Below are 27,677 nucleotides of genomic sequence, written 5' to 3'. Positions count from 1 at the left end.
TTTAAAATTTTTACCAGATAATTCCAGCAATTTGTCATTGCAACATTGATATCTGTTAATTGTCTTTACTCATGTATGGTTCTTCATATCCAGATAAATTTTTGAATTTTGTCCTAAACATTAGAATATTGTGTGATGAGACTTTGGGTCTTACTTAAATCATATGGAGAATTTGAATAATTTTGTTTTGGCAGCTGGAACCAAGATGTGTTCAGACTGAAAGTTCTGACTTGCCTTCTGTGGGTTGTGATTAGAATATCAGCTCTGTTTCCAAGCCTTGACAGTGTTACTCAGATCCGTCCCATGTGTACCACTCAGGAGTCAGTCTGTGTTGGGTCCTGGTCGATTAGTTCAGCTCAGCTTTTAAGGTCTATGCTATTCTGTTAAGAGTCAGATTCATACATGCACTGCTCATAAGTGAGCCTGGAAGGTCATATAGCTTTCACTGGTTTGTTTTCCTGAACTTCTCTTTCTCCACAATTCCCCTTATATGTTATGGCTTCTTTAGGCTCCCCTTTTAGGTCTCTGGCTAGAAAGTTGGAACTTTATTTAAGTTTCTCTACTACTCACTTCCCATGATTGTACCTGAATCCCAGGCCAAGGGGCAGGAAGATGGAGAGAGAAAAATAATGCAGTGGGGGTTTTATCACTCTCTTGGGACCACAGATCCTTTGATCAGAGAAGATATTCCTCCTTTAGAGTTGTAAAGGCTTGTGGGTGTCTAGGGGCTGACATACAATAGAATACAGAAAATGAAAAAAAAAAATACATGGATTTCCCGGACTCAGACTTTTAGAAGACTCATTTCCCACTCTTGTTCCAGTCCTGGAAGTATTCACCTGGAGTTCTCTTTTTTTATGGTGATGTCTACTCTTTATTCATTTTGATATCCACTTGACTGCCTTGAGGCATGGCCAGAGGACAAAAGAAGAGAAATAGAAGAAAACCCAGAAAATTTACCACTGGCTTGGTGGTACTTTGAATTGTTATTTCTTTTAATCTGCCTGCTACTGTTTACTTTCAGCATCCTCAAATAGGTACTCCATGCATTTTACTCAGGTTTCATAGCTGCGTTCAGTGGGAGAGATAGGGTGGAATGTGCTTATTCCATCCTATTTGGAAAGAGACCTCATCCTTTTTGTTTTGTTTTTATTTGTTTTCTCTTAATCATAGGTAAGCCTTGAGTTTTTTTCAAAGACTTCCCCTTCATCTGTTGAGGTGATATTTTTGTTTTCTTATATAATCTCCTAGTATTTCTAAAAGAGAGAGATTATTAGATAATAGATTCTCTAATATTCTTATAGTTGTGTGATAAGCATAATTTGTCTAAGCTTTATAATAAAAAAGTACATTTTTGCTTTCAGTTTGCTAACTGGTGTTGGGTCTGGTGTTTACTTACTATCATTTCACCTATGTTCATGTTCATGTTAGTAACATCATGGAAATATTCAATTTTCCCATACTCTCTTTCTCTTTTACATAAATATTCCCACATGCCAGCTTTAAGATTTACTCAGCTCCTGTGAAGCAGTAAGTTGGTCTTTACTTTACAAAAATTGGACTCTTAGTATGAAGGAAGAGGCCGAACGAGAAGATAGCTGTGCAGAGACATCTGTTAGTGGTCACTAGACCCCTTTTCCAGATGTTGTGCGACAGTTTCTTCCAGTATCAGTTTGCAGGTAATTCAGTAGCCTGTCCTTTCCTGGGCTGTGCAAGGTGTGGAAGCTAGGAGCCTGGAGTCCTGGGTCTTCCTCCTGCGTGGTTCCAAACCAGCTGTCTACAGGGGCAGTCTCAGTGACTCATGTAGGAAAATGTGTGGACCAGGTTCACATAAGGTGGGAAGGACCATTTTCAGTGATATTTAAAATGTCATCTTATGAATGCGGTTGAGCCAGGACAGACCAGCTAAGTGATCTTAGGCAGTCATCCTGTCTCCCTGAACTTCAGTGTCAAAGTGGAGCTCTTTGGGGCTCTAGAGGTCTTTAAGGCCATCATGCCTTTGAATCTAACTTGGGCTCCATTGGCAGGAAAGGAAACTGGGTAGGCCTTGTGGGGAGGGCGGTGGTCAGAAAGGGCTGTTAATGACGCAGCCCAACAGGAGCAGGGCCGAACAGCAGCCTCAGAAGGGTGAAACATTTTAATTGGCATCTTCCACAGAACAGCAAATTGAGTGCTCGGATTTCCTCCCTGTGTTCTTTCTCCCTTGGCTCCTGCTGTCACCCTGGCTGGAGCCCAGGCAGAACTGGGCTGCTGCCTGGGGGCCATCGCCATGGCATTCAGGGGCTCCCAGTGAGGCCTGTGCAGAATCTGAGTTCTCCCTTCAAAGTGGATGCCAACTGCCTGGAGGGCCACCAGGGAGCGCCTAGAAGCTTCCACTTAGCAACGGTTTCCCTCCCAGGACCTGAAAGGCCTGCAGAGGAATGCACTTCTTGCTTATTCTGGAGAAACTTCTGAGCTCTGGCCCTTTCAGCTCCCACTTTTTTCCAGCCCTCTTTTAAGCTTGGACTTCAGAAAATTGTCTGGTGAGAGACACTTCCTTGAGAGCCTTTACTCTCTGCCTCCACCTAAAACTGAAAAAGTGATACTGAGGCAAAAAAGAGTTGAGATGAAGAAGAAGATAGCAGGAGGGGAAGAATGAGGGGGGGAAATCGGAGGGGGAGATGAACCATGAGAGACGATGGACTCCAAAAAACAAACTCAGGGTTCTAGAGGGGAGGAGGGTGGGGGGATGGGTTAGCCTGGTGATGGGTATTAAAGGGGGCGCATTCTGCATGGAGCACTGCGTGTTATATGCAAATAATGAATCATGGAACACTACATCAAAAAAAAAAAGAGTTGAGATGACTAGCTTAGGTAATATAGCTCTGATCATCTATGGTTGTTCTTAGAACAACTTTATGTTGGGGCCAGACCTACCTTCAGCTGCACGGAATGCAAAGTCCCAGCTATGCTAAACCCAGGTGTATAATCTTGGGTGGCTCACTTCCCTTCTCTGGGCCTTGTGTTCTTCCAATACAGAGGGAAGGTCTTGAGGTAGGTTATTGATTACCAACATCTTTTCCAGCCGGGATGGTCTAGAGGTCTGTGGCGCCATCTTTGCCGGTTGAACTGTGAGGAATTTGATGTGGAAATGCTTGAAGCTATCCCAAAGAAGGTATAGAGGTCTGGTGGGGGGAGAGCAAGGGCTTTGGAGTCAGACAGATGTAGGATCAAACCACTACTGACCAGAAGGTTGGTGGTTATCTAATAGGACCGTATGTGCCTTTGTACAAGTTGGAAAACTGTACCCCTTCTGAAGTCACTTTTTTCTGCTCCCTAGAATTATGCAGTACATAACCTGTCCAGTTATACACAACTGTTGTCTGTGTCCTTGGGCCATTTATTTAATCTCTTTGGACCTCTGTTTACTCATCTGAAAAAAGAGGATAGTGATGCCTGTCTTACAGGGTAATGGTGAGGATAGACATATGTGTCAAATGCCCATGGCTCGTACAGAGTAGTTACCCTGGAAGTATAAATTTCCTTTTTATTTTTCCAGGAACAATCTTCCTGAGATGTGGGCTTCAGGGCCCAAGGCACCTCCCTCTTCCAAAAGAGCAGCCTAGTGGTGGCCTGGTGTTTCCAGGGTGGGTTTGGAGCTTGGAATCACATCCTGTCAGTTTGCCTCAGATTCTGCACTGTCTTGGGTATTCATTCCAGGATGCCTTGGGATGCTCCCTCTGTTTGTCCTGCAAGAGGGAAGGGGGGCTCCCCAGTGGCAGGGTGATCACCTAGGCACAGAGTAGTGTCACTGTTGCCAGGCAGTAGGAAGGCTCAAGAGAGACTAGGCCAGAAAGTAAGAGTGGCACAGACTATGAGGAATTTCTCCTGGCCGAGGGTGGCCCTGGAGAGGGAGAGACACAGGCTGTTCATGCCTCGTCTTGTTCCACCTGGTAGTCAGGGCAGAAGCACTGGGTTACTCACTGAGTCAGGGGAGCTGAGACGGAGGTCACTGTGGCCCCTGGTTGAGGAGTCATGGATTTCTCCTAACAGATGTGTTGGGAAGAACGCCAGCTCTGGTGTTAATTCCTCCTGCCTTTGAATTTGGGGACTGCCACTTTTGTCCCCCCAAAATCATATGCTGAAGCCCAAAGTGATGGTATTTGGAGGTGCATCTTTGGGAGGTAATTAAGTCATGAGAGTGTAGACCCCGTGGTTGGATTAGTGTCCTTATTTTTTTTTTTTTTAAGATTTTATTTATTTGACACAAAGACAGCGAGAGACAGAACACAAACAGGGGGAGTGTGAGAGGGAGAAGCAGGCTTCCCTCTGAGCAGGGAGTGTGATGCGGGGCTTGATCCCAGGACCCCAGGACCGTGACCGGAGCCGAAGACAGATGCTTAACAACTGAGCCACCCAGGCACCCTGGATTAGTGTCCTTATAAGAAGAGGAAGAGAGCAGCTTAGCTCGGTGGGTTTTGGCCCACAGTCTCTTATGAGGCCACATTCAAGACATCAGCTGGGATTATAGTCCTCTGAAGACTTCACTGGGGCTGGATGACCTGCTTCCATGTGGCTCACTCACATGACTGACCAGTTGATGTTGGCTTTTGGCGGGAGGGCTCAGTTCTCCACCGTGTGGAGCTCTCCATAGGGTTGCTTGAGGATCCTCATGGCTTGACTGTCTGACTGCCCCAGAGTAAAGGATCCATGAGAGAGCCAGGTGTGAGTAGCGATGTTTTATGGCCAGGACTTGGAAGTCACACAGCACCCGTTTACAGTAATCTGTTCATCGTGTGGTCAGTCCTGATGTGCTGTGGGAAGGGAACACACAAGGGTGTGAGCATGAGGAGGCGAGGCTCCGGGGAACCATCTTGGAGGCTGATAGCGTGTTTGCATAACAGAATTCAGTGTTTTGGTGTTCCACCACATTCATTTATTTATGGTGTCTTCCTGTGCCCCAGCCACATGCCAGCCCTGTGTTAGGTGCTGGGAATGTGGCTGTGAACAGGACAGACAAGGTCCCTGCCTCATGGGGCCCACAGTCTAGCAGGGGAGATAGATATTAATCCCCCAAATCATGATTCCATTACAATTTTCATAAATGCTGTGAAAGAAAGGAAGGAAAGGAAGGGGGTTCAATGAGAACATATGATGAGGGGTCCTCATGTAGCCTGGGGTGGGGAGGCAAGGTGGGTTTCCCTAAGAATGTTCTCTCCTCTGTGCTTCGGGGCACTTTGCACTGAGGTCCACCCTGGTGCTGCTTCAACCAGTTTTTTCTCCACCCCTTGCTCCCCACCAAATAGTGAGCACCCCGGGAGCAAAGATCTCACCTCAATGCAGCTCTGTGTCCCCAGTGCCTGGCCCAGAGCTGAACGCACACTAGGGGTTCAACTCGTGGGAGCTGAGTGACTGTGTGATCTGACGCCTGCAGCGACCTCTTCTCCTCAGAGGCTGTGTTTGGGGCCAGGGAGAGGGCAAGTGTGGAAGAGGTAGGATCCAATCGAGGACAAAATAGAGTGAATCCGCCACCCTCCTGTGCAGGTACTACTCTTTAACGGCCTCTGCCCCCATGTGGCTCTTTTCAGTAGCAGCAGGATAAGAGCCCCCACAGTTGAATTCTGACTTGGAGGCTGTGATCCAATGGGGACCTAACTAGCATTGTGGTGCCTTGGGTTTCCTTGGCTTCGGCTCATTCACCAATAGAAACTGGCTGTTTTGGCCTCAGTGAGAATGGTAGTCATTATCACATAGCTCTTGCTTATTGCATGCTTATTATGTGCTGGGCATGGCAATGTGCATTCTTGCCATCACCTTACACGTTAGGGCCTTTGCATTTGCTGCCCCCTCAGCCTGCTGTGCTTTTCTCTGGACATCCCCACTTCCTGTGGGTGCCTGCTCAGATCTCCTCATCAGAGGCCCTACCTGACCATCCTGTGTCAATTTGCACATCAGGCCCCCTTCATCTTCTCACCTGGCTGCACTTCTAATCTTTGTTGTACTAATCATATCTACTTATTTTAAATACGGACTCTGGGGGCACCTGGGTGACTCAGTTGGTTAAAAATCTGACTCTTGGTTTCAGCTCAGGTCATGATCTCAGGGTCCTGGGATCAAGCCCCACATTAGGGCTCCATGCTTAGCAGGGAGTCTGCTTGAGATTCTCTCTCTCCCCCTCTTCCTTTCCCCACTCATGCTCTCTCTCTCTAAAATAAATAATAAATTAATAAATAAGTAAATTAATTCATTAAAAATAAATAAATAAATTAAAAAAATACGATCTCTTAGTCTTAGTCTGCTTGGGTTTCTATAACAAAAATACCATAGACTGGGGGCTTTAAACAACAGACATTTGTCATTTGTTTCTCACAGTTCTGGAGGCCTAGCAGTCCAAGATCAAGACACCAGTGGGTCCAGTTCTTGGTGAGGGCCCAGTTCCTGACTAGTAGATGGCTGCCTTCTTGTATCCTCACATGGCCAAGAAAGAGAGGGGGCGATCTCTCTTCCTCTTTTTATAAGGGAACTAATCCCATCATGGGGGCTCTACCCTCATGACCCAATCACTTCCCGAAGACCCCACCTCTGAGTACCATCATATTAGGGCTTCAGTGTATGAATTTTGGGGAGACACATTCAGTTCGTAGCACACAAACATTCGGTTCATAGCACATAGAGAGATAAATAAAAGGATCACAGTGTTTGTCCAGGGGAGTAAAACATTGAAATTTTCTGTATTAGTTGAAATATAAAATTTCACAGTGTGAACAGAAATCCTGTGGAAAGCCTCATCCCTTTATAAATTAGAGTGTTTTCTTATAAGGTAGCTCATTTAGCCTTTTCTTAAAACAACAATGTGAGGAAGGCAGGACATGTATCCTGCTTTTAAAGCTGTGTTCTAGAAGCAGCTCTGGCCCTGAGAGGCTGAATGAGGGAGTCAGGACCAGGCAGAGAGAGGCTGGCATTCACATCAAGCCCTGGAATCCTAAATGCAGAGCTTTGTCTCCATACCGTGTTATCAGTGATAAACCACAGTGGACATCAAGGTCTGCAGTCCTATGAAAATGACTCTCATAAGGTAGCTTTGCTAACACCCTGCCCAAAGTGAGTAGACACAACTGTTCCCATTGGCTGTGTTTGTCTTTGGCCTTTCTTTTGAGGTTCCCTTTTGCAGGGCTGTGCAGAGGCCGGCTGAGGGAATGGTGGAGATGCTAAGGCAGTGTATTTTTTCAAATCTCACCATGAAGAGATGAGCTTATATTTAATTTCGTCAGGGAGTCCTACTCTGCTCCCTAATCTAAAATATGCACCCCTACAACCTTCCTCTCTCTAAGAGTACCCTGGAATTTTCTGTCATAGTGCTCATTACAATCCTTAGCTAGACTCCAAACTCATTAGCAGAAAAACCTTAAGAGGGAGAAGGTAAAAACTGCTACGATCCTGTAGGCAGTCAGGGGATGTGAGATCGGTGTGTGTGCTGGGAAGAGAAAGAGGGAATTGTATAGGAAACAAACTGAGGGTTGCTGGAGGAGAGGTGGGTGGAGGGATGGGGTAACGGGTGATGAGCATTAAGGAGGGCACTTGGTGTCATGAGCACTGGGTATTACATGCAACTGATGCATCGCAACTGCCCTCTCTGAAAATGGATAACGATCAGTTTGCTCTTAATGCTTAATCTCTTGCTGGTTGACCAGTAGACTGTAGTATGTTTTAATAGTTTTTTCTTAATTAATAAAGTTGGCCTCCGATGGCCAGCTCGCTGGGAGTGCTCTTCATCTCCAGCTTGTCCTCTTCCACCTCCTTCCAGACACTGCAGCTGGGTCCTCCTCGCCCCCTTTTCTAAGTCAGTTTTTCTAACGTAAGATCTTGTATGCACAGTTTTCGTCCATCTCTCAGTTTTTTTTTTTTTCTTCTCCTAGTCTTTTATTTGTAAACAGTAGTCTTTAATAATAAATGCCAAAGGAAAGCAACAAACAAAAGCAGGGGATTTGCCTAGTGGATGGGAAATGACTGTGAGCCATGGCAGACCAGAAGTTCCTGTTTTGTTCTGTGGGGCCAGGAGTCTGCAATGTGGTGTGCTCATCTTCTCCCTCACAAAGGTCTCAAACGGCTTAGATGGGAGGCTGAACACGATGACTGGTCCTAATTTTTGCTATTCAGTCATTTTTCTTGATCTTGCTTTCTGACTCCGTACATTCCAGACTGTTCAATGGATTTGTAATAAACTTCCAAGATGAAGGGAAATTTCTTGCTCATTGTTTGCCTGAAATTTTGGCTTGTGTTCATCTTATAAAACAAAAAATATGCTCCAAAAACACCCAAGAGTTCAACTACTAAAACTCCTTTAAAGATCTTTGCCACTGTTTCCATAGTGCAGGCCATCCTGAGGTGCTTACACGCAGCTATCTCTCAGTTTTTTTTCCTTATTAGTACTAAAACGAAAGGACCAGAGCAAGGTTTTGACCTCCTGTGATTCCAGAGTTATCTGGAACCAGAATCCCAAGATACAAATTCATGCATTTCTGCAGTAGATGGTTACTGAGATTCATATGTCATGCGTGCACTTAGCTGTGAAGATAAAAAGGAGATTAAGAGCATGTCCCTACTTTCATGGAACACACATATTGTTGGAAAGGTAGACCCTAAAGAAATGACACTGACACTATCATCTACCTTTCGTTGAGCATCTCATCGTGATCGTGTGCTAAGATGGTGCTGAGTGTTCCCCAAATTTCATCTTCCACCCTGACAGCCTTTAGAGGTAAGTATTGTGACTTAAAAGTGCACATGAGCAAAATGACTTGGAGAGGTTTGGTAACACAGCAGAGAAGCCAGGATTCCAGGTGAGGTCCATCTGACTCTAAAGCCTGCAGTCTCTCCACCTGCTGTGACAGAAAACTGGTGTCAGGAGGACAGCAGCAGGATCACAGAGGGACTTTTTCACTGGGGGCGGTTGCATTTGGTCCCTGTTGTGTGAGTGGGCATTCGTTAGTTGGAAAAAGTGGAGAAGGACATGAAAGTCAAGGGAGGGCATGAATAAAGGCCTGGGGTAGAAAAGCGTCCAGAGTAGGACCCACAGGTGGAGAGCTCAGGATGGCTGGTGTGCAGGGGTGTGTGGGGAATGGTGGGGGCTGAGGCCAGAGCAGGGGGCTGGGGCCACATTGTGCGTTGGCATCCGGGCATGGACTCTGTCCTGTGGAGCAGGCCATGGGGAGACTACAGATAATATACAAGATAGGACAAGATGGAAAAGTGAAAACTCAGAAGCCTTCAGAGGCCAGACGGTAACATAAGCCAGGCAGTAGGCTGGTTCATATTTGTTGAGGGGACTTTGTGCCAGGCACTATTCTGAGTTCTGGGCATACAGAGCATAAGGCTGCTGGAAGCTTGCCTTCAGGGAGCTAATACCTTCTTGTGTTCATGTCTGTGATGGAGAAGTGTTTTAATTCCAGATACTGACAGGTGCTTGAGAGAAGATGATGGTCAGAGAAGGCTCTGGGGCCCTGCCATTTGGGTTGAGACCTGAAAGGTGAGGGGGCTTCTGTGCAAGGGATGAGATCTGTAAGAGGCAGGGTATGTGGTGGCTCCAGAGCAAGGCCCTGGAACGAGACTGCACAGTAATGAATCTGGTTCTGCCATTTACCAGCTCTGTGGCCTCAGGGAGGTGACCTAACCTCCCTATGCCTCAGGTACCTCATCTATTAAGTGGGAATAACGATAGCACGACCCCCAAGGGCCGTGAAGAGAACGGCGTAAGTTAGCACATGTAAAATGCTTAGACTGGCACCTGGACATGGAAAGGCCTGGAAGGGGAGCCGATACTATTGGAATCCTTGTTACCAGGAGCATAGCATTCCAAGCAGGGGGAGCAAGGGAAAAGGCACTGACATGGGAATCGGTTCTGGCGGCTTTGGGAAGGAGAAAGGAGGCTAGTGTAGCTGCAGCTTAGTCAACTAGCAGACAAGGAGAAGAGAGGAGGTCAGATCAGGGAGGGACGTGTAGGCAGTGATTTGAACACGGTGAGAAGCGCTGGAGCGATTTAAGCAGGGAAGCCATGCAGTCTGATGGACTGGTGGCAGGCGGAGAAGGGGTGAGAGTGGAGTGGGAGACCCTGGGATGATGTTGGGGTCCTCTAAACAAAGGGCCCTTGATGCTTGTGCCAGAGTTTTAGGAGAGGAGCTAGAAGGAGTGGCAGGAGTTAGGATATGTTTTAGAGGTAAGGGCTATAGGGTTTATTGGCAGAAGGGCTGTGGGTAATGATGGGAGGAATGGAAATAAGGTTAACTTCACACATTTTTGTCCTGATCAACTGTGGTGGGGAAAGGAGTGTCGGGGAGGGTGGTGGCATTGATGGAGATGGGGAAGCCCGGGGAAGAGCAGATTTCTGGGAGAAACACAGTTCTCCTTGGCCATGTGCAGTCTGAGAGTCGTAATGCACGTGTCTCAGGTAGGCAGCTGGGATGCAGCCCTGCTGGTGTGAGCAGCAGGGATTCATGCCACTGTGGCGAACTGTTCCCAAGGGAATTCAGATCATTTACTTTTAGACACTTGCTTGCCAAGCTCAGTACACCTGACACAAAGAGAGACAGCGAGAGAGGGAACCTCCAATTTGTGACCCCCCCAAATGGTTCCCAAACTTCCATCCAGCCGAGAAGATAAATTGCCAAGCTAAGACCCAGCCTTTAGCTGGTTGGTAGTGGGGTTCTTTGGTGTCTGCAGAAGAGGAGAGCTCCTAGCAGCCTGCCGGTCTCTGTCCCAGCACTTCTGTGGCTTCATGGCCGGACCTGGCTTCCTCCACTCCTTCTCTAGCCCTTTACTCAGCTGGTGATGCCCTGTGTTCAGGCCCTGCATGAGTCCGGAGGGAAATGGGCAGACACGGCCTCTGCTGTGGGGAGCTCAGCCCAGTGGGCATCTGAGTTCCTGTTCAAGGGTACAATGACCTGTGTCTAGTTTTATTTGTTTGATGCCTTTGATCGGCTCAGCCTGCAGCCAGTCAGTAAGGGCGTGATGATCTATGCTGCTGGACAGAACAGTGCCGGCAGTGCATGCCTGAGCCAAGCTCGGGAGCTGAGTGTGCACACTAGCTCTTTGGGGCTCAAGGTCCTGCAAGGAGCGTGCATGAAGATGGAGCAGCTCCAGCGAGTCCTGGCTAGAGGTTGACTTCTTACCTTGGATCTGGGGAGCTCTTTGCTCATTTTAGGCTTTGCACCCTGCTGGCGGCATGCTCCGGGTGGGGAGTGATTTTCTCATTCAGCTCTGTTCTTTGTCAGGCCCACGGAGGGGTCTGAGCTTCCCTCTCCGATTCTGCTTGGACTCTCCCTCTCACGTGCATACACTCTCAGTGTCTGTCCTTCAGTAGGTTTCAAAGTCATGCTGTGAACAGTTCTTTCTCACAAAACTGCTGAAAGAAACCAAGGGAATTTGACATTAGATTCCATAGGTACGCGTTTTCAAAACCATGCTGGGGCTTTCCAAAGAGCTCTTAGAAAGTGTGCTTGGCTGTTCCTTTTCAAAGTGGGTTATGTCCTTTAACACCTTGCTATTCAGAGTGGGATTCTGGGACCCACACTATCTGCATCACCTCGGAGCTTGTTTGAAATGCAGAGTGTCAGGCCCCACTCCTGATCAATTGAAACAGAATCTGCATTTTAACAAGATCCTCAAGTGATTTTTATGCACAGTAAAGTCTGAGGTGAGGTGCTTCAGGCAGCAGCCTTCTGGAAAATGCTTGGTCTTGGACAGCTCCTGATTATACAGTCCAGAAGATGGTTCCCAGGTTCCTTTTATCTCCTGAGAAGATGGGGATCTGGCTTAGCCTGAAGATCATTGTGAAGGTGAATGTTGTTAAGCAGTCGGTTGCTGAGGCTTATTTAAAATAACACATATAGGGGCACTTGGGTGGCTCAGTCGGTTAAGCATCTGCCTTTGGCTCAGGTCATGATCTCAGGGTCCTAGGATCAAGTCCCGCGTCGGGCTCTCTGCTCAGTGGGGGGTCTGCTTTTCCCTCTTCCTCTGCCCTTCTCCCTGCTTGTGCTCTCTCTTGTTCTCTCTCTCTCAAATAAGTAAATAAAATCTTAAAAAAAAATAACACATATATTCTCTTTTTTTGGCAATGATTTAAGTGACTTGACTTTTGTGGGTGAAGGCCTCCAGTTATTTTTGTCAAATGAGGAGGGAGCTGGGTGTGTCAGTCCGGGGATGAGAGGGCTCAAGGGGCTTGAGGCTAGGAGTTGTCATCGAATGTTGATGGAGCCCTCAGATTTCATCATCACGAAGAGCCCTCTAAGATTGTGTGACAGGTTAAAGGTGAAGGAGCCTGTCTCCAGAGGGGGTATGCTCCCATCCCTAGGGGCGATTCAGGCATGAGCTTGCCATCCACTTGTCTAGGATGTTATAGGGGATCCAAGCAGGACGTGTGGAGTTGGACTGGACACCTTTTAATGTGCATTCCAGCTGTGGGAACTACAAAGAAAAGAGAAGGGCTCACAGAACTGAGTTTCAAGCCCAGCTTTCCCATTTACTAGCCCTGATTTGGGCAGGTTACTTACCTTTTCTAAGCCTCAGTTCCCTCATCTGAAAATAGGGATAATAATACTCACCTCATGGGCTGGTGTGAACATTAAATGAAAATTATGGACCTAAAGTTCCTACCAGTGCCTGGCATGATGTGGAGGTGTCCTATATTTTCGTGTCTTTCCTCTTCTCTGTACTTTTCTTTGCCTTGTCTGGAGTGAACTGTAATTAGTGAACAGTTTGAACAGACAGCTTGATATTGGATTTTAATCTCATACAGTTCTGATTCTTGTTCTTCTGTGAACAAGGACCTTTCATTTAGCATTCAACAGACTTTGGATCAGGTCGTGTATTAATATTATGTTTCCCCAACTCGGCCTCAGGCTCTGTGAGGTCAGGGCCTCGTACCTTGGCCAGGTGGTTTCCACAGAAATACCAGGCACCGTGATACATTCATATTGCAACAACTCTAATAATCCGTGTCAGGAAGCTCTGTGCCCAGCCTTTTGGTTTCAGCTGGACTCCTGGCCACCCAAGGTCCATCCTTGCATCCAGCACGGCAATGGGGAGGAGGGGGCTCAGGGGTTACTCAGCAGAGGTTAATTAGTTGTTTGCTCTAAGTCACAGGAAACCGTGAAAAGTCAGTTTGAAACCGTGAAAAGTCAGTTTGAAACCCGACAACTTGGAAAGAGGGATCAAGAAAAGGAAGCAAGGAAGTGATTGAAATAATAAATTTCACTTTTTCTTAATATCCCACTTTGTTCCATAAAGGATTGGTGCATACAGCAAAATAGAAATAGAATATCATTTGTGGAACAAGGTAGGATATAGGTAAATAAACAAATGTATAAAATCAGGACCAGGGAAGAAAGAAATACATTGCATGAGTCTTCCCACATGACCCAGATTCCTCCAAATTAAAAAAAAAATAAGTAAAGGAGATATGTTTCCCAAGCGTCTTCTCAGGCTGGCAAAGGCTTGTATGATTTTCCTTCTGTCTGTGTTTCATTGCACCCTGGGCTGAGTGAGCCAGTGAGCCGTTCTGCCCTCTGGCAGGCAAGCCTTGCCCTCTGTAAGGATTTGCCCATTACGCTAGGAGAGAAGGGCCTGGGAGGTGCACCATCCCTGCCACTCTCAAATTATCAGCCCTGGTGAGTCATCACTACAAATTGGTTTTATTTTCTTTTATGCGAGAGCTTGATTCAGAGTCGATTTGACACCCAAATTGGCCCGGAAGGTATAATGAGGCGATGCCGAGCATCTCTGAATATAGAAGGGGGAAAAGGAACAGGCTGAAGGGTGGTGATGTCTTTTATGTTGTTTGGGCACAAATTCTAGCTGGATTGCAGAGCTCTGTTCTGTTTAAGGAACAGGAGAGCAGGGTGCATTCCTCTGCGAGCTGCTAACTTGAGGCCAAGTGGGGAGGAGACAAGGGCCTCTCCCACCAGGTCTGGGTGGTAGTCGGGCTCAGCAAACAGTACTAACACTCAGGTGTTGAAAGTGTGATGGACAGCACAAGGGTTAGGAGCACTGGCTCTGGAGTAAGGTAACACTGGATTCAATTTCCAAATCTGCCCCTCACTAGTTGTTTCATCTCAGGCGATTTACGTAAGTTCTCAAAGACTCAGTTTCCACATCTGGAAAATGGGAAAATATAGCAGGATCCTCAGAGAGTTGCTGTGAAGATAAAATTAGGTAATGGATGAGCTGTACTTAGTCTGGTCCTTAGTTATTCTATAGTGAGCATTTCTCATCTTAAGCAACCCCAATAACATGTTTTATATAAGTATTTAACTCAGTTATCTTTGTGAATTATACATGTTGTGGCCCTATCCTTTGATGTGCAATGTAAGCTGGCAGGGACTCTCCCATGTACCCATCCACCCTTCCCCTCCAGCCTCCCCTGCCCCGCCCACCGCAGGCTTTGATAATACGTCAGACTGGGCATCAGAAGCCTTCTTAACTCAGCGCTTTTACATTTTTGTGCTTAAAATGGATCCTGGGGTTGTCAGGCATTGATATTTATCAAATCCAGCGGCGGAAAAGGAAGCCAGACACTTTAGTTCCCCCTTGATACCCCATGATGTGGGAGTTAAAGAGATTGACTGCATCCCTTTTCCTGAGAATGCTGGGCTCGGAGCTGGAGACACGGATGACGTTTCTGACTCTGCTGCTTAGCTCTGGTCTGATCTTGGACAAGTCCCTTGATCTCTTGGAATGTCAGTTTCCTCACCCGTTAAAGAGAATAGGCCTCCTGGGGCTGTTTTTCTGAGTTGTTGTGCTTCTCATGCTAACGTGAATTTGATGCTTTTTTTTTTTTTTAAGATTTTATTTATTTGAGAGAATGAGATAGAGAGAGAGCATGAGAGGGGGGAGGGTCAGAGGGAGAAGCAGACTCCCCACTGAGCAGGGAGCCCGACGCGGGACTCGATCCTGGGACTCCAGGATCATGACCTGAGCTGAAGGCAGTCGCTTAACCAACTGAGCCACCCAGGCGCCCGTGAATTTGATTCCTGTTGCTATTCCCTTGTCCCTATTTTCTACCTAGGGAGGATAGAAGACGGTTAGGGAGTCCGCTGGTAGCTGGGGCTCTTGCATGAACAAGGCACTGAAGCTCCTTCCTTTTTGCCTGGCGTCTCGCTCTTCTGGATGCCGTTGCTGTGAGTCCTGGCGTTAGCACCCGCCTAACAGAAGGACCCCTCTCTACTGACAGTCTCTGGGCTTGTGCCAGGTAGGAGGTCTCAGGCAGGTGACCTCCTCCACTCTCTGTAGGCCAGTAGGTGGCTCTTACGGGGGCTAGGGGCATGAGGAAGAGGGGCAGTCCTCACTAAGACGTTTCTCCCCATGTAGCCCTCTCCAGAGCATGGCTCCTATCTGCCTACCCTTTGTGGAAAGCAGAGAGGCTAAATGGAAAGAACACAGACTTTGGAGCCTGGTACACCTGGCTTTGGATTGGAGTTCTGCCACACAACCGTGTTGTCTTAGAAAAGTTACCTGTCCTTTCTCAATTCCAGTGGCCCGATTCTGTATCAAATGGGAATGGCAATCTTACTCAGTGTGAAGGCAGGGGCCGGGACTGGTTGTTCACAGCCTTCCCTGGTATCTACAGTTAGTCAGTGCTTGACAAATATTTCTAAATATTTCTGAAGGGCTCAGTTGATACTTACAGCACATAGAAGTGCTCACTCTATGCTAGCATCCTTGTACCTTCCCCTCCACGTCTCCTTCCAATTCTTGGCCCCCATTGCACTCTGCATGGTAGGTTGGTAGAAGGTTGGCCATTGATCCGTATGATAAATATTGCGTGCCAGGCATCTAGGCATTGGGGATGTAGAAGTTCTTTCACTGGCAGAGAATCCATGCTCTGAGTTTGGATCACATCACCACGATCGTATGATCATGATCATGGCCTTCTTCCCTGGTGCTCGTCCAGAGAATCCATTGTAGTGGAAGGAGGAAGGCAATGAGCCCAATGAGGAAAGCACAGAGCATATGAGAAGGTGACAGTGCTGTGGGGAGGAATAGAGCAGGGAAGGGGAATGGGGACAGAGGAAGAGGGGGAGTCGGGAGTTGTGATCTTAGTAATGTGATCACCGAAGTCCTTACTTAGAAGGGGACAGCTACGCAAAGATGACCAAGTCTGTTTCTCCCCAGCACCCATCCAGTTTTCCTTGCTGGGTTTTGCAAGCTGGAGGCAGTGTGAGGTGAGGCCAGTCAGCTGCATCTTTTACAGTAACTTAGGAAGGTACCTAGAACCTCATTCTAAGGCTCTCTTCTCTGGGAGTCCTTTGTGTTGGCTTTCCAGCCCACCAGGCTTCCCAAAGGACCTCACCTCAAGAGGGTCCCTGGGCTGACCTCAGAGATTGTGGCAAAGCAGCAGACAGAATCTGCATTGGGCAGATTTCCCTTCAGGAAGCCAGACTCTTTTCCCAGCTTGCTTGCTAACTGTGTGTTGTCCCTGGCACCCAGCCCCCCAGCTGCGTTTATACTGGCCCAGGTGCCAGAGCTTTCAAAACAAGGGTGGCAGTGTTTTTGGTGCGAGTTTTGGTTACAAAGCAGTGTGCACCTGCCCAGGCCACCACCACAACTATTTGGACCACCCTCCCTCCTGTTCTGATGGCCTGGATTATTTGTAGCTGAGCTGGGACATCAGTACCACCTTCATTGCCTGCGGCTGGGGTGCTCATTTTTCTGAGTTAACTTCCTGTCTCTCCTGCTTCCCTCCCAATGGTCTCCATGGCAAGCCCTTCCTTTAAGATTTGCTTCTGGCCATTTTGGTTTTTTTTTTGGTGGGGGGAGCAATACAACAGACATACCAGGGGCACACTTCATTTAGAATGCTGCTTTTCACATGTGAGTGTAGCTTCTTACGCAATTGATTAAAACCCAGACTCCTGTCCCCACTTGCAGGGATTCTGATTCAGTGTTTCTGGGATGGGACCAACGAAACTGGATCATCATCATCATTATCATTTTAAGTCAGTTCCCAAGCTTGTCAGGCCGGGATAAACCCAGATTGAAAGGCATTGCTTTTCCCCCTAACTTATTTGTATGTCAAGACTGAGTGAAATCAACTGTTGCTGTCCACCCAGGGCCTTGCCCAGTGCTGAGCTCATAGTTGATGCTCAGGACACGTGTGGAAGTTTGGAGGCAATCGTTTTATAAGAAACCCTTTATAATGTGAGGAGTTGCTCACTAATGGGTCCCCATACTTATGTTTGCCGTCTTAACAGTTGATTTTTTCTTAAAGCAGAGGCATGTCTCTGTTCATGACTTTAATGACAAAACAAAAGCATCCTGAAAAGAAGAATTGAATAGGGGTAATTACTTTTGAAAGACTTTGAGCCACACCTTCCTTCCTGAATGTTGCTTTGATAAAGATGTATGAAGTTACACCAGCTATTAGTACTTCTCAGCTGCTCAGTGGAATCGGCTAGCAGCTTAATAGGTATGATGCTTGGGTCCCATCCCCAAGGCTCTGTTTAATTGGGCTGGGGTGTGGCCTAGGCATCAGGATTTTAAGAAGTTCCCTAAGTAATTCTAATGTGCGGCCAGGGCTACAAATCCCTGACCTAGAAACTGTGGAACTCCCTGGAGAGCAGAGTGGGAGATTTGTTTCTTGAGTCTTACAGGGAATCCTCTTGGACTAGAGATGGAAAATCCCCTGGATTCTGTGATCCAAGCCTGCTCTGGAATCTGAATCTAAAACATAACTTATATAAATAAATAGACATACACACACAGTATCTAAAATCTTAATGTACATCAAATAATAGTCAATTGTTTTCTACCCCTTTGATAAAAACATTTTTCCTGATTATAAACATGGTGTGCGAGTATCATAAACTATTGGGTTTATGCAGAAAAGTATAAAATAGGTTAAAAATCATCTCCCCAAATCCCAGCATACAGAAGAAATAACTATTAATATATCTGGTACACATCCTTCCCCTTATTTCTCTGTGCCTTTATAGACATGTAGCCTAGACCTACAATTCAATGTCAATGGAATCGATATATACTGGTCTGGGTGTTTTGACCAACAGTATTGATGTGGATAATTTTCCTTAAATCCTCATAATTACTTTTATGAGATTTTGTCAAATTCAAGCTCTGATTGCATCTGATAAATGGAACATCTACTTTGTTGTTAAGACCTGCTGTATATATATATATTTAAAATAAAGGGCAAACAGCCACGAACGAGGCCTCCTGTGCTGGTCAAGAAGCCCGGATGTGTCTGAGCAGTCTCTGGAGTGTGCCTGGGCAGTTTGTGGGCTGGGGACAGAGGGCTCAGCAAGCTTGGCCACAACCACTTTTTGTAGTGCTGGTCTGTGTTGAGTTTTAGTTTCATTCTTTAGGCTTTTAAACAGTTTTTGTTTTCATTTGCCTTGTGGACCATGCCGAGAATATAGAACATCCAGTGCCGTCCTCATAGAGCTGCCTCCTGAGCATGCAGGAGGCAGAACCACCTGTAGGGGGCGTCTCAGTGGTGATCCATTGCTGGCCTGTGAATTGGACAGCCATTCAGTTATTGAGAAAAGCTGACAAGTTAAATTTATATTTGAAATATCTTGATTTTTTTTTTTTAGAGGGGGTTGGGTAGGGGCAGAGGAAGAGAGAGAATCTTATGTAGGCTCCATACCCAGCACAGGGCCCAAAGTGGGGTTTGATCTCATAACCCTGCGATCATGACCAGAGCCAAAGTCAAGAGTTGGATGCTTAACCGACTGAGCCACCCAGGAGACCCTGAAATCTCTTGCTTTTTAAATGTAGACAAGTAATTGTTTAAAATCATTGTGGGGCCGAACAACACACCTGGGACTTTTTAGAGTCCTCTGGAAGCCAGTCTTATGTTCTTGGTCTACTAAGACATCTTTGGCCGTGGTATCGATTTAGTCTACTTGATTTAGTTCTAAAAATATTGACCTATGTGTTATGCCGCGTGGCACTTGCTCAGTGTTCAAAAGACTGGAAATACAAAGATGAACAATTATGCTCCTTGTCTTGAGCGGGGTAGCTTGTAATTGAGAGGAGCTGTTCTCAATATATGGTCCCCAGGCCAGCTCCTCGGTATTACCTGGGAACTTGTTAGAAATGCACATTCTCAGGCCCCACCCCAGGTTCACAGAATCAAAATTTGCATCTTAACAAATGCTGCAATCTGTTTTTTAACAAACCTTCCTGGTGGTTCTGACTCCTGCCGAAGTTTGAGAACCACTGCTCTGGGAGGGGAGTTAGGTGTATGGGCAGAGATCTATGGGATGGAGAAGCTGTGGCAAGAGTCAGGGAAGCTTTTCAGAAATGAATGGCTCCACCTGAATCTTAAAGGATGAGTAGAAGTTGGCAGGTGAGGCAGTGGGGAGGGGTGTCCCGGGGAGGGAGCAAAAAGAACCAGAGTAGGAGGAGAGAGGGTGTGTAGGGTGTTTGGGAATTGTCAGTTTAGAGCACGTGACTGACGGATGCTCTGGCAAATAGAATGAGCTTAGAAGAATAGATGGGGGCAGGTGTTCGATGCCAGGTCCTGTTAGCTGGATTGGGCCTTGTAAGTGTTGGGACATCGCTGGAGACCTTGGAGTGAGGGAGTGTGGCACTGGGTCTGCGTTTAGGAAAATAATACTGCTGGCATGGTTCAAATTCCTTCTGGGTAGAGACAACTCTCTTGGTACCCACTGGCCTAGATCTGGGTTCCTGCTTCTCCTGGTGTGACTTGGATCTGGGTCAGCAATTCCCATCCTTGGATAGGGTGGTGGAAAGAGGAGGAAAAAGCTTTTGCGTGAGGAAACAGTCATTGCTGCATGTAAAATTGTGACTGCAATTGTCACATGTCACTGTGTCCTTTCCCTTCCCGCAGGGAAAATGCTCATTCTCCAAGCTGAACATTTTACTGGTTGCTGGTGTTTTCAGCAATTGCAGTGGTCTTGGTTTTCCTACTTTAAAAGCAGCCCATCACTGCAGCAAATATTTTGGGGGAAAACAAACCTTGGTCTGTTTTCTTTCTTTAGAGATCTATGATGTCTAAAGAGGAAATAATTTGAGCTCAGGGCCCGGGAAACTCATGTCTGTATCTAACTAGGGCTTGCTTCTCCCTCCCTCTCTCACTCTCTTTCTTTTTGAAATGCTGGGGTGTGGGAGGGAATGGGAGCAGGATGCAATGTCACCTCCCCCTGCTGGTCGTTTTGTATAACGTCTTGTTGGTAATCTACGAAGCGAGTGTGGACAATGGGCAATGCAAATGACAGAAAAGTAGACTGAGACTGGATCCATTAACTTTTAAAATCTGCCCAGTATAGTGAATTGTGAAATCTTTATCTTTGTGAGAGGGTGAAAGGAATATATATATATTTTTTCTCCTTCCATTCTTTGCAAATTGATGTAATGTTTACGAAGTAGTTATTTCTTTTGTCTGGCTACTGCAACTTTGCATACATTAATGATTACTTTAGCAATCTCTCTCTCTTTTTTTTTTCTGCCTATCTAGTGAATTTTTTTTTGTAAGCTAAAATGAACAGTTTTTTCCAGTTAATTGCTTTGGGTGCTTGGTTCAAGTTGACCACAAGTATCTGTGCCTGTTTACTCTGAATATATAAAACAACCAAGCTGTAATCTTTATGGGTATTAAAAGTGATATTTAAAGTGAGTGAAACTTGTGTTTCTACTTAATGATTGATCTCTATTTTTAGTCACAAAGGTGGTGTTCATAAATATAGGGGATATTCATTATGACTCCATCTACATGATAAATTATATAGAGGCTTTTCAGAGGAGGGTAAAATGCCCTGCTGAGAAGTTTAAGGTTAAGCTTTTCTAGGGCAGTTCTCTGAACAATTCCACCCCCTCCCCCTTTTGAACTTCCCTGTTTGTGAGAATCTGAATTTAAATAGCCTTCCTAATAAAAACTAACCTTGTTGTTATCTTCTGAAATCTGAAATCCTGTCTTGGCTTTGCCCCTGTCCATCTGAGCAGATTGAATTTATGGAGTGGGTGCATTTATGTGTTTCAGGACAGCCTGATAAGAGGAAGCTTGAACCAGGAGGACCTATACTGGCTTGGAACTCAGGCATTCACACCTCTTACCATGTGGGTGCAAGCCAGTTACCACCTCTAGGCAGAGTAAACTAGATATTGTTTAGGTCCTCTCCAGCTTTATTCAAATGCACTCATCAAAATGATTAAAACGTTTGCCCTCATTTAGACATTGAGAGCAGCCCTGGAAATAAGAGAAAGAGAGGAAGTGAAGTTGCTTTTATTCTCTTACAAAGATCGTCAAACATAGTTTAATGTCAGATCATCCAGAGGGTTAGCTGTAGGTTGGGCATGTGGGCTGTGTGCCTTGTTCTTATTGCACTGTCTGCTTTTTTTTTTTTTTTCTAGTTGCAAATGAAGCTGGAGACAAGACCGCCAGATCACTTGCCCGCTTCTCTCGTGAGTAGATCTTGTTTCACTCCTTTCCTGGGCTCCTTCAGAGGTCTTTTTACCTGCATTGTCCAACCCTGTAATCCTGCCAGGCGTCAGTAAAACACTGTCAATGAAAGAGTCATATAAGAAATATCTTCAATGGGTTAATATTTCATTCGAGCCCCACCACGGGGGAGCTATTCATTGCTATTATCTTTTCAATCCTCAGAACTGTGTGTGGTTTATCAAACTGTGCTCTAGTGTTTTGCTATTCCAAGTGGGGTCCTGGGAGCAGGAGAATTGACATCACCTGGGGATTTTTAGAAATGCAGAGCCACAGGCCCAAGGAATCAGAATATGAATGAAACAAACCCCTAGGTGATTTCTGTGCACATTTGAGTTTGAGAACTGCTCACTGGGAGTCCCCTCAAGAGAGCCCTGCAGTGGAGGTGGGCTTTTTATGAAGATAACATGAGGAGGAGTATATGAAATGCTCATAGTTGCCAACGTCCACGCATGTGTGAAAGCGTCACCACCATCCAAAGTGGATTTACGGGCTGCCTCCACGGGCTTTCCCTCCTTTAGGTGACATTTTTGAAGCTCATATAGATTGAATGGTTTTCCTTGGGCACAGGGTTCCCATAAGGGCCTTGGAGCTTCCCACCAATTTCTTTTGACTCTTTTGTCTCCAGGTCTCGATCATAATGGGAGAACAGGAGTCAAACACTTCTCAGTGTTTTCTGTGCCAGTGTGGTCAGCAAATTACGCAGCCAATTAATGCTGTCCCTGGAAGGAAAACCCAGATCCCAATAAGGGAGCAGAAATACCAGAGGTTGAGCAGGGCTGGATGGAGGTGTTCCCCAGGAAATGGTGGGGCTGTCAATCAAAATGGATGGATTTTTCTTTCCAGCACCATCACCACTTGCTGGCTTTTGCTTAAAGTAATTTCACAGATAGTTTCTGGGCCTCAGTTTTTCCATCTGAAAAACAGAAAATTCATACCCATCTTCTCTCCTTTATAAAAAAGTTACCTACTTTTGAAGTCATGGCACACAAATTCCCAGTCACTGCACTGTTTACATAAGGTAGATCGTCTTGAGTGTGGATACTGCTATAGTAAGCCTTAATGAATAGAATTGAAAGTATAATTTCTCTATTTGCAGGGCCTTCTAAATTCTGCCTTCCAGCTTTTTTGAGTAGGCTTCAAAACTTTGAGATTGATTCCTAGAAATGGTTTTTATAGAACTGTAATAATATATGATAATGCAAGAGCATTAAATGCTCACATTTTAGAAGCTGTGAAATAAAACACTCGCTTCTCACTGCCCTCCTACCTGGAACCATTACTTCCCAAAATAAGTATTTCATCCCACAACTCAATGAGGATGATGAATATGCTTTTAGTCCCTTTATTTCTTTATCTCCTGAGCAGTAGTCAGGCAAATTAATAAGCCGGAATGGTAACCTAACCGCTCTGTGTGCATTGTGCTGCATGTACCTCTGTGGGAGTGCCTGGTGCTTTTTCTTTTTTTTTTTTTAAATTTTTATTTATTTATTTATTTGAGAGAGAGAGAGTGCAAGAGAGAGCAGGAGCAGTGGGGAGGGGCAGAGGGAGAAGAAGAAGCAGACTCCCTGCTGAGCCAGGAGCCAACATGGGGCTTGATCCCAGGACTCAGAGATCATGACCTGAGGGGAAGGCAGAGACTTAACCAACTGAGCCACCCAGGTGCCCCTGCCTGGTGTTTTGATGTTCACCATGACCGGTAGGAAGGGGACAGATGGGGTCTTATCACCGAGAACCCAGAATGACAGCTGGAGCAGCTGGTCCCTTCCCAGACAGAAGAGGGTAACTTTTTTTTTTTTTAAGATTTTATTTATTTATTTGACACAGAGAGAAAGACAGCGAGAGAGGGAACACGAGCAGGGGGAGTGTGAAAAACAGGCTTCCCGCAGAGCAGGGAGCCTGATGCGGGGCTCGATCCCAGGACTCTGGGATCATGACCTGAGCCGAAGGCACGACTGAGCCACCCAAGCACCCTGAGGAGAGTGACTTTGCTTGTAAATAGCTTCCACAACTTCTGAATTGTGTGTCTGGGTTGGAAGGATGAGATGTCACTTGAAAGTGTATTCGTAGAAGGTAAGTGAGGACTGAGAGAAACAAAATATACAAGCAAAAAGTAATTAGTGGCAAACCAGTGAAGTTGGGCTGATTCTGGAGCCAAAAAAACAGGAAAGAGAATTCCTGACCGTGCCATGTCCTGAGTTGGGGGGGGGGGTCAGATGGTACCATTAATTCCTAAATCTTTTCATAGCAGATACTAGAGGGAAAAAATTAGGTGGCCTTTAGGAAGAAAAAATATATTTTTTTCTTTTTTTGGTGGAGGTGCTGGGGATTGAACCCAGGACCTTGTGCAGAAAAAAATAATTCTTGATGTAGCGTTGTCTGATTGACACTTAACTGCATTGAAAATGACCTTGATGCTGTGGCATGGTGTGAACGAAATGGTCAGTTTGGGGAGATTGGAAGTATTTGGATGACAGACTTCTCTTTGGAGGCTCGAAGATGAATACTGCAACCTTCTCCAGTGTTGGTACCCGCTAAGACACACATCAAGCCCTGACTGTGTGTACTGCCCAGCGTGGATGTCGGCCTGATGGGAGTGGGAAACAGGGACACAGGTGGGAAATGCTGTGAAAACTGGACTCGCTGAGGTGGGCAGGGGGTGGTCCGCAGAAAAGAGCTGGAAGGATGGGCTGGCCCTGTGGCCTCCCAAGTCCTCCCAAGGGTTTCATTCCCTTGGGGGTCTCACATTCTGATTCCTGATGCCTCTGGAATATGTGGCTCATTTCTCTATAGATTTTGCCCATGCTTGAATCAATATACTTTCCTCAGCTTTCCCATAGTGCAAGGGATGAGCTGTGTTGATTATATTAAGAAATCCTAACGGAGAACGAGAGGGAAGTAGAGTGTAGGAATCATGACAACATCTAGCTTTTCTGAGGGCTGGTTTCTGATTCTGCCTTGGCCAGCTGGTTTACCAGCCTTGCAGGCTTCATTCTGGTCACTTCTGCAACACAACCCATGCTTGGCTTTCTTCTTGGAATCCTCGTCTCTAAGTGGCTGACACCACTACCCAGAACCACTGAACCTTCCTCAAAAATCGATGCCAAAGCCCACTGGTCAAGCTCAGTTCTTGTCACCTTTAGACTGGAGACACTTGTGCCATCAGATAGCAGTACTGTGGTGGTGGACCCTGTGGAGTGAATCTTGTGAGTCCCTGGATCCTATCAGGGCCCCTTCATTACCCTACCCCCATCATTTTATGCTTGGCAGTGGCTTTTGATCAATCTGACCTTAATCAGAGCATTTGTTTAACAGCCACAGGCATGGAGAGTAACCAGGAAGTCATTCTTCTAGGAATGGAGGTGAGGAAGGAGGAGGAAGGAGGGAGTGAGTGAGGGGCATGAGATTCGGAGACAGTGGAGAATTTTATCTTCCCCACCAAAACCTACAGAAGAATGACAGTGTCTGAGAGAATGAGGACTTGAGAGTAAGGTACTGTGTGAGCCCAAGGTACGTTGGCTTGGGACCAGCAGATGATTTAGAATGGCACCTGTCATGTGGCTTGCTGTCCTGGGGCTGGAGCTCCTGTGTGTGGGGATTTCCCACCCATGCATCAGCCCAGGGCTGGGGGGTGATGAGCCTGTAGAGCACCTCACCTGGTACTGCATGCAAAGCTCTCTGATAGCCAGTGCTCATATCCATCTCGTGGTGTCTCCATTTTACAAATGAGGACAACCAAGTTAGGGGAAAACATCAAAAATTGTTCACTGATGGAATTCTAGGTCTTCCAACTCCAAATCTTGGCTATTACCAGTGCACATGACTCCCTGGTCTGAGGGCTGGAGTTTGCCAGCTCTGTAGCTCAGGGACTCGGGTCTGCCAGCTTGGTAGTGGAGATGCTCAAGGCAGGCTTCATAGATCCACACTGCTGTGACCTTTACTATAATTGGTTCCATCTGGGTTGGAAGACCTTTCCTCAAACATCCCCTTTTTTAAAAATTTTTTTATTGTTATGTTAAATACCATACATTACATTATTAGTTCTTGATGTAGTGTTCCATGATTCATTGTTTGTGCATAATACCTAGTGCTCCACGCAGAACGTGCCCTCTTTAATACCCATCACCAGGCTAACCCATCCCCCTACCCCCCTCCCCTCTAGAACCCTCAGTTTGTTTTTCAGAGTCCATCGTCTCTCATGGTTCGTCTCCCCCTCCGACTTACTCCCCTTCATTCTTCCCCACCTGCTCTCTTCTTCTTTTTCTTTTTTCTTAACATATGTTGCATTATTTGTTTCAGAAGTACAGATCTGTGATTCAACAGTCTTGCACAATTCACAGCGCTCACCATAGCACATACCTTCCCCAATGTCTATCACCCAGCCACCCCATCCCTCCCACCCCCCACCACTCCAGCAACACTCAGTTTGTTTCCTGAGATTAAGAATTCCTCACATCAGTGAGGTCATATGATACATGTCTTTCTCTGATTGACTTATTTCACTCAGCATAACACCCTCCAGTTCCATCCACGTCGTTGCAAATGGCAAGATCTCATTCCTTTTGATGGTTGCATAATATTCCATTGTGTATATATACCACCTCTTCTTTATCCATTCATCTGTCGATGGACATCTTGGCTCTTTCCACAGTTTGGCTATTGTGGACATTGCTGCTATAAACATTGGGGGTGCATGTACCCCTTCGGATCCCTACATTTGTATCTTTGGGGTAAATACCCAGTAGTGCAATTGCTGGATCGTATGGTAGCTCTATTTTCAACAAACATCCCCTTTTACCAGCTCGCTGATATCAAGATTTCTCTGAAATAAGGGAATCACTTGAAGACTTTGAAATGCAAATTCCCTTTGGAGTGAGGACACAGGGATTCATTTTTATTATGGTGAAAATGATTGATATCAGACCTTTTACTTTTTTCCCCCAGACACCTGAAAATATATTCTCAGTATGTAAACAGAGGGGACAAAGGAGAAGCAGCCCAGGGTCAAGCTGAGAGGGGTCTTTGTGCTAGCCTAAGGAATGGACCCTGATTCTAGGGAAGTCTTTGAAAGGTTTTCACACTTGACTGGCATCTCAGCCTTCTCCTGGAGCTGGAGGTGACCTTTGGGGACCAGGGCTGTGCCATGAAGAGCTGGACCTTCAGGTGAGGAACTCCCGGGGGCCCCCTGAGGCTGGAGCTCCTGATCTCCCAGGATTTCTGGGGTGAAGTTAGCTGGCTGTGGGGCTGGGTCCCCTGCTGGTCCAGACATCTGGGATGCTGGCATGGCTGCCCTCCAGTGCCAGCCTGGAGAGCCCTCCTCCCTGGAGATGTCCGTTTCATGTGTATGTTGGTCTCCGCATTAGACAGCAGGCTCCTGGAGGCCAGGGGCCCCACCTGGTCGAGCTATGTACTAACCATGCCTGGTTCAGGAACAAGTACTTGTTGAGGGAAGACAGAGTAAACTAGTACCGGCCAGCACTGTTCCCCACTTCTCTTCTTCATCCTCACGTCATAAGCAGGGGCAGGCCATCCTGCTGTCAGCACACAGGCTCCTGATACCACTGAGGAGTATGTCCTCAAGGGTCCCTGACACGCCAATGTCAGGGTGTTCAGAGGCCCTTAAGGACACAGGCTCTGGTGATAGGTCTGGGTTTGGGTTCTATGTCTAGGAATTCTGACTTCTGTGTGAATTCAGGCAGGTAATTTACCCCTCCAAGCCACACTTTCTGCAGCTGGATCCCAGGACAGTATTAGAACTTGTTTCCAGAGTGGCTGTGGATGATCTCATGCAGGGGTGAGTGCTAGAATACTTAAATACATGTGACATGGTCACCAATTTGTTAGAACGAATATTGCTCATGGGTGATAGGAAGGACCAGGGTCCAGGAGGCCCTGATGGACCGGTCACTGGATGACGCTGGGGCAGTTGAGGTAGCTGTTGCCCTGATAATCCAGGATAAATAATATGAAGCACAGTGTGTGCACACTCAGTGCTCAGTAAGTAGGGGTGATTGTCACTGTATATATTACCACTCTTCCTTCTCTCCTTCATTCCCTCCCTCTCTTCCTTCTTTTCACATATGTTTATTGAGGACTTTTCTATGCCAAGCCCTAGAGACACACACATGAGTAAGTTTGTCTTCAGAGAGCTCATAGTCTGATCAGACGTTGCAGAAGTAAACAGCTTCAATGCAGCATGTGGAGGGAAATGCTAGACATTGGTATA

At 46.3% G+C, this 27,677-nt stretch overlaps 2 protein-coding genes across 8 annotated transcripts in view; one reads left to right on the top strand and one right to left on the bottom strand.

Moving 5' to 3' along the window:
• The window catches only part of PDE1C (phosphodiesterase 1C), a 537,291-nt gene that overhangs the window by 63,726 nt on the left and 445,888 nt on the right, over positions 1 to 27,677 (top strand). For all 7 annotated transcript variants that reach the window (XM_027575051.2, XM_027575054.2, XM_027575059.2 and 4 more), the window contains exon 2: positions 21,364 to 21,414. In XM_027575051.2, the coding sequence (XP_027430852.1) occupies positions 21,364 to 21,414 (51 nt within the window). The remainder of the gene's footprint in view (positions 1 to 21,363; positions 21,415 to 27,677) is intronic.
• LOC113912027 (protein CEBPZOS-like) lies at positions 8,137 to 8,358 on the bottom strand. The gene has a single exon (XM_027575061.1). The coding sequence runs from the start codon at positions 8,356 to 8,358 to the stop codon at positions 8,137 to 8,139; it is 222 nt and encodes a 73-aa protein (XP_027430862.1).

Source organism: Zalophus californianus, chromosome 12, assembly GCF_009762305.2.
Source record: "Zalophus californianus isolate mZalCal1 chromosome 12, mZalCal1.pri.v2, whole genome shotgun sequence".
NCBI lineage: Eukaryota > Metazoa > Chordata > Mammalia > Carnivora > Otariidae > Zalophus > Zalophus californianus.
This window is presented reverse-complemented; position numbering and strand designations above follow the sequence as displayed.

Excerpts from the sequence above, each read along its gene's own strand:
- LOC113912027 (XM_027575061.1), bottom strand. The coding sequence starts at position 8,358 with ATGGCCTGCACTATGGAAACAGTGGCAAAGATCTTTAAAGGAGTTTTA.